This window comes from Ipomoea nil, unplaced genomic scaffold, assembly GCF_001879475.1.
Source record: "Ipomoea nil cultivar Tokyo-kokei standard unplaced genomic scaffold, Asagao_1.1 scaffold0143, whole genome shotgun sequence".
Classification (NCBI taxonomy): Eukaryota; Viridiplantae; Streptophyta; class Magnoliopsida; order Solanales; family Convolvulaceae; genus Ipomoea; species Ipomoea nil.
Window position 1 is genome coordinate 32478 of NW_017616571.1, and position 11198 is coordinate 43675.

The 11198-nt window shown below is 31.5% G+C and overlaps 1 protein-coding gene across 1 annotated transcript; it reads left to right on the top strand.

Moving 5' to 3' along the window:
* The first annotated feature begins 7295 nt into the window (after window positions 1-7295).
* LOC109171371 (F-box/FBD/LRR-repeat protein At1g13570-like) lies at window positions 7296-9180 on the top strand. The gene is made up of 4 exons (XM_019320451.1): window positions 7296-7372; window positions 7490-8243; window positions 8356-8511; window positions 8635-9180. The coding sequence occupies exons 2-4, from the start codon at window positions 7494-7496 to the stop codon at window positions 8998-9000; spliced, it is 1272 nt and encodes a 423-aa protein (XP_019175996.1). The 5' UTR covers window positions 7296-7372; window positions 7490-7493; the 3' UTR covers window positions 9001-9180.
* Window positions 9181-11198: the final 2018 nt, after the last annotated feature.

The window sequence follows — 11198 nt, forward strand, 5'->3', positions numbered from 1 at the left end:
TCAAGAACAAATAAATTGGTACGCCAAAGCAGCTCTTTATTTGGAATCCACACCAAGAGATGGTAGAGTTGAATTGCCAAGATTGGCAACCTTGAATGATCTACCAAAAGGAATGAAGAAGAATGGTGCAAGTGACCAAAACTTGTGGGTTTCGAATGAAAATTTTAGGACAATCAGGAGCTATGCAAGATCATTGATGATCATGGTACTTAGAGACTACATCAAAGTGAATGATGTTGAGCTTCAAGGTGACAGAAATCTAGAAGAATGCATCATATGGTATGAAGAAGGTATACTGCCCGGAACAACATTATTGAAGCATTCAACTACTACGTGATTGGGCAGGTATGCAAAGACTATGCCATTAGTGAAAATTTTGTTGAAGTTAAGAATCATATAAATCATGTGCTAGAAGAAAGGAGAAGTAGAATAATCAAGTGATTTGTATGATTAAATGTCACAATATTTTGTATGGTCTACGAACTTGGAGTATGACCATAAGACAATTTGCAATGATGTTTTCGATTATCTGTTTATGATGTTTTTAAGAATTTTATCTATTGTTATTTTATTTGTCTTGAAAGGTAATATTTTTAGCCTAGATTGTAAAAATCGCAAAATTGGAAAAATCACAAAATTCATTAACATTAAAAATCCAAAAATGCGAATAAGAACTTTATTGCTAAAAATACATTTCCTAGAGTCAAAATCAAATGTTAAACTCGTCATGGCTATGTCAAAGTTAATAAAATCCTTTGAAAAATATATTTTTTTAAAGACATGCCAAATGACTGAGTATAGGTTTTGGCGTCATCAAAAAGGGGGAAAATTGATAGGAATATTTTTGTAAGTTTTGATGAGCCAAATGTACTATAGATCCCCTTAGTTTTTAGGTCTCTAGTACAAGCATCATAAATCAGAATATCGAGTCAAAGGAAATCAACTATATGAAGAACAAAATTAATTTGGAAAATTAATTTTGGTCCTACAAGTATTCATCCGAGAAAAAAAGCATAAAGGAATGGCGTTACAACAAATAATTGGATGAGCCTAACGGTGTAATGGTAAAAGTTCTTATAAAAAATGATTATACCCGAGATTGATTCCCCCCCAAGGACTTATTTTTTACAAGTCAAGAATTCGGACAAGCACAATGTTCTTAAAGAGCACGATGTGTACAAGTAAGATGTGCCCAAGGAGCACAATGTTCTAAAAAAGCACGATGTCTGAAAGAAGCACAATGTTCAAAAGGAGCACAATGTGAACAAGCACGATGTGTTCAAAGGAGCACAATGTGATCAAATCAGAAAAGCACAATGTTCAAGTCAAACAAGCAAGAAGTGCCTAAGTCAAAGGAGCACAATGTGGCAAAGAAGCAAGATGATCTGAAAATGAATAAATTCGAAGGAATTTATTTTGAATCAGCCCACATGTCACAATAATCCAAAATTGCCTAAAGATATGATCAGAACGGGAAAAAGATTTATGAAAACATGAATATAAAAACTTATCCTAGAAATAAATTCTATGAGAAGAATTTATTTCAAAAGATTCGTTGGAAATTCAAATTGACAACAAAAAATAATATTTTAAGAAACAACTTGAAAATCAAGTTGAGATAAAATATTATCTTGTCAGGAAAGTTGACAATCAAATCATATTGAAGACCTACCATTGTCAACAATATCAGGCTATGAAGATTCAAAATTCAAATATCAAATTATCCCACTCCAACGGATATATTTGGTTATCTATAAAAAGGCCATGAAGACTTGAAGAAATACAACAATGAGATAGAGGTGAATACAAAAAGAAGACGTGAATACACACGAGATAAACAAGTGCAAGTGCTCAAATATTCTTTAGAGACTTAGTCTGTATAGTCTAAAAAATAGTTGGAGAGAGATACAATTACCTTTGTATTTGTAATTGTTAGAAGAGTATAGCTGTGTGCAAAATACTCTAGTGAGTGTAGCTGTGTGCAAAACACTCGTGATTGCTAAGTGTAGCTGTGTGCAAAACACTTGGTTGGCGTTGAGTATAGCTGTGTGCGAAATACTCGTAGTTGAGTGTAGCTGTGTGTGACACACTCGGAGTTGGGTGTAGCTGTGTGCAAGACATCCGGAAGAAGTGCTTGTGTAGCGCTTATTCACTATTGTAACTGTGTGTGGAATATAGTGAATTACTCCTAGAAGTGAATGGAGTAAAATGGACTAGGAAGATTACGCCACTTCCGAACCACTATAAAAAGCCTCTCTCATTTACATACTGCACTTACATAATTCGCTATATCTATCTATCTTATCTAACTAACCCGTTTACTATTCACTGTTAATATTAATCTTTCGGGTTTAGCATGTTTTCACGTATGCATGTAACTCAAACTTTCCATGCTTAATATTTGAATTATTCTAAGCAAGTTTGACGTGTTGCATGTAACATTTATCACACGATCGACGTGACACGAAATCTTATCTATAGTCTTGAATATTATTGTTAAATATTGAGTGAACCATCTCCTTTAAATATTCAAGATATTCACATGTCATCCTTACACCTCATCTGAGTATTAAATCCACACGTGCATGTGATTCAAATTACTGTTTTGGCATAACTCTTTACACCTATTTATTCCGCTGTGCATTTCACTTTAATTACTTCTCTATTTACTTGTTACTTAGAGTTGAAATTACCAAAGAGTTACTTATTGTGAAAAAGTTTAAAAGTCTATTCACTTCCCCCCCCCCCCCCCCCTCTAGACTTTTACCACCCTATCGGGACCAACACCTAGTGCAAAATTTGACCATTAAAAAATTATAAATTTTACTTAAAAATTTAAATATGCTCACGACGAAAAAGAACAACCGTCACAAGTTCCGTCGCCAAACTCAAACGTGACTTCTATCTTTTTGCCAAACATCGGAACAAAATTAATTCTCGTTGTTGAGTCAATCGACATAGCACGGCAACCATGTGGGGCGTCACATGTTCTTTCGCCAATGTGTTAACATATTTGGTGACATAATAGATTTTGTTGTCTCATTCTGTAGCGAAAATAAACTTTACTTAAAAAATTAAATATTTTAGTAACGGAAATCATGATCGCCACTGCACACGTTTCGTTGCCAACCTCAAATGTCGAATTTATTTTTGCTCCAAACATCACAACATAATTAATTTCGATCTGTTGTTGATTCCATCACCGTAACACGACGGACATGTGGGGCGTCACATTTTTTGTCGCCAATGTGTTAACGTATTGGCGACGGAATCGATTCCGTCGTCTCATTCTGTAGCGAAATAAACTTTACTTAAAACATAAATATTTTAGTGATGAAAAATAGATCGTCGCAAGTTCCATCGCCATCCTCAAACGTCAAATCTATCTTTGCGCGAAACATTGCAACAGAATTAATTTCCGTTGCTCATTCCATCAACATAGCGCAACAGACATGTGGGCGTCGCATTTTCTATCGCCAATGTGTTAACATATATTGCACTCCTATAAATAAATTGTTACGCCATTAATTAGTGGTGTAAATGTTACCCCTCAATTTTCAAAACAGTACATATATTGCATTCCCGTAGTGGAAATGTTGCCCCTCATATTTCATTAAAAAAAAAAATGATATTTCCTTACACTTGGTTTAGAATTTTTACTACTAACAAATTCAATCAAAACTTATAGAGTACTTCCTCCATCCCATCTTGCGCCTAATTTGACTAAAAATGTTTGACTGAAATTATTTACAATTCAAAATTTCATAATATTAAATACAATATTAGTATATAAAATTTATATAGTTAGAAACTAAATTAAAAGTAATCTTAAACAAAAAAATCAATTTAAAAATGAAACGAAAATATTTATTAAAAAAAAACAAATAAAAATGAGTTAATTTAACCACACTAAAATGCATGCTTTTTTCTTTTCCATTGCTCCTTTAGGTTTTCGGGTCATGTTATAATCCTTCTAACTTGTATTTTTTTTTCCTTTTTTTTTTTCGCATTCTTAACGTCTCACGACTCTCAGAACATGCCTTTGTACAATTGTATCAATATGATTTCAAAATATATCCAATTGAAATCTAATTTACATTATTTCACAATCAATGTGTTCAATTACGTTAATTCGGTAATAAAATTTTTGGTTCGATTAACGGTTAAATGTAAGAAATTTTGATTAATTTGGTTCGATTAATTGAATATGCACCCATACAAATAAATTGTTACGCCATTAATTAATTTAAACATGTAAGAAATTACATCATTTTATTACATAAATATATTGGCGACAGAATCGATTCCGTCATCTCATTCTATAGCGAAACTGAACTTTACTTTAAAAAATAAATATTTTAGTGATGGAAAGAACGATGGTCGCAAGTTCTGTTGCCAATCTCAAACGTCAAATCTATTTTTGCGCCAAACATCGCAATAAAATTAATATCGTTTCTGATTTCATCGCAACGAAATCTATCTTTGCGCCAAACATTAGGCCAAATATCGCAACGAAATTTATTATCGTCGCTGATTCTGTCGCAAAAAATGCGATGGAACCATCGGACGTTGCCTTTACCGTCGCCGTTGTGGTGACAGAACTTAATTCTATCGCAAAATCTATCACCAAAATGTGGGCGCCAAAATTTCCCGAGTTTTCTCACTTTGCGCCAAAAGTTGCTACAGAATTGAATTCTGTCACCATTTTCGACCCAAAATCATGATGGAACATGTTCCGTAGCAAAAACCATCGCGAATCGACAACGGATTACGTTCCGTCGCGATTCGTGATTTTTCTTGTAGTGTAAGTCCACTGCTTCAAAACGTCATTTTGAATACAATTTTGGGACCCAAAAATCTCCCAATTGCATCTTATATTTGTAATGAGTTGACTAGTAATATTTGGTGATTCTCCTAGAAAGAAAAATGAAATGATGTTAACCAGCTTGGTTGGCCTTAGTGGTTGTGCACTCTCATCTCTTAAAAGAGGTTGGGATTTTGAACCCCCTATCGTATTTGAAAAATCAATTTGGCCAGCACTCCTTAAAGTATAAAATACTTTATATTGTGAACCAACTAGTATTTGTTTTGGTTCCATTAATTAAATGTGCTTTGTCTATATTTTCATCTGGTCATTGCTTTACTATGCTCTCGCTTTGTCATAGCGACTGATAAGTTAGGAATGAGATGAGAAAAAGGAACAATAGCAAATCAAGGTAAAATATTTGTAGATATTGTCATTGATGCCTTTTTGTACCAATTCAATAGACGGATTAATATATGATACACCGTCAGTGTATAGATGCTATACACCGGCAGTGAATGAGAAGGTGACACATCATTAAAAAAATAAAATCAATATTAATCAGGTCTTTTTTTTTGTAAAATATCTAAGATTTGTATTTTTTTAATAAACTCTTTTATTTCTAATTAACAAAATATATCTACTTTCCATATAATATTTATTACTTAATTATTATATATGTCTAATTATCTAATTATTAATAATGATATTAATATTAATATCCAACCGTTGAAACCTGTTAATTAAAAGCATTCTAATATACAAATAAATTCATAGTCTTGATTCTATCGAAATTTAAAAAGAAATTTATTTTTGGACACTAAATTAAAGAATTCTAACAATTGATATGTAAAAATAAATTTCTAAATTATTGATCCAGCGAATTTCCTATAAAGACCATATACCAATTAGTATAGCACATTAAAGCATATAAAGAAATATATGGTCGTTATAGGAAATTCGATGATTTTTGTTAATTAAAATTCATAATTATAAAATAATAATTTAGAAATTTATTTTTACATATCAATTACAATTCTTAATTAAGAATTCTTTAATTTTAGTGTCCAAAAATAAATTTATTTTTAAATTTCGATAGAATTAAGAATAGGAATTTATTTGTATATTAGAATACTTCAAACAGATTTTTTTTTTTTTTAAAAAAAGAATGCTTTTAACAGGTTTCAGCAGTTGGATATTAATATCAATATCATTATTAATAATTAGATAATTAGACATAAATAATAATTAAGTAATAAATATTATAAGGAAAGTAGATATATTTTGTTAATTAGAAATAAAAGAGTTTCCTAAAAAAATACAAAGTCTTAGATATTTTACAAAAAAGGACACGATTAAAATTGATTTTATTTTTTAATGATGTGTCACTTCCTGATTCACCGCCGGTGTATAGCATCTATACACCGACGGTGCATCAAATATTAATCCTTCAATAGACATGAAGTCTTCATACTTGGTACAAATCAAAATGTATATAATTTTTTCTGATATAAAATTCATTACCCACATAAACTCCAGAAGAGTGATAAAATATCTGTTTAGAAGATTTGCTCCAGTGATACTTTAGCCAATGTATTCACTAAGTCCCTACTTACGAAAAAATATATCCATAAGACTAATATGCGTAGTTTAGAAAAATTTAGTTAGGTTTGAATGACAAAGAATAATGAATATAAAAATTAAAATGTCTCTACACAATGATAATATATATATATATATATATATATATATATATATAATAAAGCTATATGGTTTGAGAAATAATTAATGTTACAATAAATGCCACAACATCCTTTATTATAAAAAAATTAATAATAATAATAATAAATAAAAAGCACAACATTTAAAAAATAAAATAGCTATATATTATATAATCATATAAAAAATATATTTTTGAAAAATAAAATAGCTATATATTATATAATCATATAAAAAATGTGTTCAATTAGAGTTTAAATTTACACATACAAAATTTGAAATTTGCTTTCCAAATGTAATTATCTTAGTTATTATTTGTATTGTGAAAATTATAATATAGATGAAATACAATTAAGAATAAATCAATGTAATTATGTAAATTATCTCTATAAGTTTATTTGAATATGCACATAATTAAAGATTATATTAACCATACAAAATTATAATTTTAATTGTAATTTTGTATTCTATAAAAATAATAAATACTTGACCAATGGAAGCTCAAAAATATTATTATATTAAATAATTTAAAATATTTTAATTTTTCTATTTTTTATTTATATTTATAATAACATAATTTTTTTCCGTGCATCGCGCGGGTGAATTACTAGTAAAAATAAAATTAAAAGTTAATTCCCTTCGGCTTCCATAACCCTTCGTATTCTTAAAATTAAATAATTTTTTTAAATGAAAATTAAATAATTAATAATAGTAATATTATATATTATATTTCTTTAATTTAAACCCTTCACATCTCACAAGATGATTAGCATTAGCATTCTGGTTCCCTTTCGGCTTCCTTAACCGGCGTAGGCCCAAACCAAACATAAGAGCGCAGAGGCTACCGAGGTGAGGGTTTCTTTCACTCTTTTCTTCCCAACTCTTCAATCTTCATAATCTCCTTTTATTTACGAAATCTTGCAGATTCTCCTTTTGATTTCGACTGACGCCTCATTGTTGTTTCAGTTTAATGGCTCAACGTCGGAGAATCGAAACCCTACAGGATGCAAGCAGGGATCTAATAAGTCATCTGCCGGTAGAGATAAAGGACAGAATTTTGGAGTGTTTGCCCATCCAAGAAGCTGCCAGAACTGCTGTGCTCTCAACCCACTGGAATGATGTTTGGTTGCAGCATGGGCAGCTTGTGTTTGATACGGAATTCTTCTGGCGTTTCGGTCCTACACTCGCACCTTACGTTAAAATAATAACATACATTCTCTTGCAGCGTGTTGGACCCGTGAAGAAATTTAGTCTAGCCATCAGTTCCCTCAGAATACATGATCCTAAGCTGGAGCAGTCCGATTTAGATCAGTGGTTACTTTTTCTATCAAGAAATGGCGTTGAGGAACTTTGCATCTCTAATGGGGTAGGTCCATATAAGCTGCCTCTTTGTATAGTCTCATGCCCGACAATCAAGCAGCTGACACTCTGTTCTGTGTCTTTTGAGTTCCCACCAAATGCTCGTATGTTTTCCTGTGTCACTTCATTAGCTTTCTCGGGTGTTTCTTTTAAAGATAATGTTAATGGAATTGTGTATAGTATTCCTAATCTTGAGGAGCTTGATTTAATTAATTGTGAAGGGATCAATAATTTTAAGATTAGTGCTCCAAAACTTGAAAGCTTGTGTATTAATGATACTTTGTGTTTGGTTGAATGGAGATGGTTTGCACTTCATTTGAAAGCAATTAAGGCTCTTTGCATTGATGGCAACGTTGTGTTGGTGAGAATCTATCTTCCTTCATATAGTATTGACAGATTAATTGATTATTCATTTCCTTCTGGTTTGTTAGTGTTCTTTTCAAGTCTCATATAATCTTTTGTTTTTGTTAAAGTATTTGAAAGATGTTGAAGTAGCCTCCTTCCCAACTGCAATAAATCTGCAAGTAATCAAACTGTATTCTTTAGAGTTTGCTGTTGAAAAGGAGCTCGAGGTTGTTTTGCAGTTGCTTCAAAAATCTCCCAACCTATGTGAACTGCACTTCACAGGAGTAAGTTTTGTGAGACAGAAACCTTTATAGAGTATATATTTGCCCGTTGTGATTTTTTGTTTTCTTTGTTTCCTCATTGTTGTACATGTTTTTTATTTTATTTTATTTGTTGTTGAGTTGTAGGCATATTTAGATGATGACATAGAAGATGAACACATGGAAGCTGAACGCTTAGAAGCTGCACGCCTAAAAGCTGCACGCATAGAAGCTGCTTCAAGACTTTTGAAGGATCCAGAGAGTTGCATTATTAGTCAGGATCTAAAAATGCTTAAAACAATCGAGATTGGGATGTTTTGTGGATCCACAATTGAAATGCTTTTTGTGAAAATGCTGCTCTCTAAATCCCCTATACTAGAGAGAGTAGTTATTACGGAAGCTTATCATATTAAAGATGGCTGCACGGTGATCAAGTTCCTAAGGGAGTTGTTGTGCTTCCCTCGGGCATCTCCAAAAGCACAAATTGTCATCAAGGGCAAAGACTATGCTTAAGGACTGCTTGGTTTAACCATATGATGAAGCTCCATGGGTTCAGTTCGGATGTAAAGGATGCACTTTGTTTCCTATGTTGTTCAGTAAGTATAATGTTAGTAAAGTATTTTGAATTCGGAAGCAGTAGACTCCAAGAATCTTATTCTCTTTGTTAATGTTAATTCTACTAGATTTTACATATGCTTCTGTTTCTTATGACTTCATTTAGAACAACCCAAGCATGTTTCAGACTCAGTTGTCACTATGTTTAGGATACCAAACTTGTTTAACAATTCTGCAAACAACTTTAAAAATGTCACCACTCACCAGCAATACTGAATTTGTATGTACTTACAATAGATAATTTATGTATTTATAGTAATAAATTTATATACTTACTAGAGAATGTATTAATAGGGCACATGGTGTTTGTTTGGGATGAAGGAATTAGAGAGGAAAGGAATTGCAATTCGGTGGGAAAAAAAATAAGGTTGAAATAATATAGGAATTCAAGTTACATTGTTTGGTAGGGAAGAATAGAATTATTGAAAATAAGAATGAAAAAAGTGATATAAAGGTTAAAATTTCATAGTGTAATAAGGAGTAATAATAATAATAAGAATGAAAAAAATGATATAAAGATTAAAATTTCATAGTGTAATAAGGAGTAATAGTAATAAGGAGTGATATAAAGATTAAAATTTCATAGTGTAATAAGGAGTAACAATAATAACTCATGGCATTGTGGCCATTTCTTCACTTTTTTTCCTTTCTTACAAGCATTGAATTGCAATTCCACCTTGCAATTCAACAAAAGGAGGGAATTGCAATTCCCCCAACTCTAACTAAACATTGTAATTTGCATTGTCATTAAATAATGTAGGAAAAAAATTCCAATTACATCGAACCAAACACCCCATTACCGTATATTAACAAATAGCATTAACTAGTAGCAAGAAGTTACGACTAATACTAAACTAACTACAATAATACTAGGAAAGATAGCAAGTTACGACTAATACTAGTCTACAATGAAAGATAGCTAGAAGATGTTAGCCTAACACATGTAGTGCAAATTATTGTGTGGACCATGGTCCACAAAGTGTTGCGTGGACCATAACAAAAGTACATTGTTAATATACTAAAAGTACAATCGTTATACCGTGCACCACGACACACATAGCACTGTGCGCTCTGCGCCTCCTAAAATCGTTTTGTTAAGTTGAAAAAAGAAAAATCTCTGTTTCGAATGCACATAAACTCATAGCAGAATACACATAAATTTATAACAGAATACACATAATCTAACATAATACATAATACACATAATGACATAAACTTTTAACTGAATACACATAATGGAATTTGGTTAACATAATACACATAAACTCATAACACAATACACATAAACTCATAACTGAATACACATAATGGGGTTTGGTTAACATAATACACATAAACTCATAACACAATACACATAAACTTTTAACTAAATACACATTTTGGTCTGTTTGGACAGACGGAGTGACGTCAGCAAGAAACGCGCGCGTTTTGTGTCTGGGCGCACATTGCTATGTGCGCCGTGGTGCACGATATAAATTGCCCTAAAAGTACATTATTTGTGTATTGAATGTACATTATACAATATAAATTATTTCCAGTATTCAAATAATGTACTTTTCCTGAATATAATGTACATTTTTAATATACTCAAAGTATATTTATTTGTGTATTGAATGTACATTAATTTTTTTTTAAAGGAACCAAACTTCAATAAATTCAAAAGATTAAATGTTCAATAGAAGAAGGAATGGTAGAAAACCAACTAAGGTGACCAGTCTGAGAACTAGCAGCTCTAGCCAATGCATGAGCGAGCTTATTCACTAATCGATTAACATAGTTAAAAGACACAGATCAAAGTGGAGACCGACAATAATTTAAGACGCAACCTGCATAAGAATAATCCAGTAAATCCAGGGGCGGAGCCACCTGTATGGTGCAGGGGACCATGCCCCCCTAAGAAGATGGTGATTACATAAACAAAGAATTAGATATATAAGATAGATATTAATTTGAAACAAAGAATTAATTAAGATTAGGGTGATTATGTATATATCATGAGCATGTACAGTATTAAAAAGAAAATATTAGTTTGCTACTCGATTTTAGTAAATTTAATGATGAATGTTGAAATATAATATGTTTAATTATTCACTTTT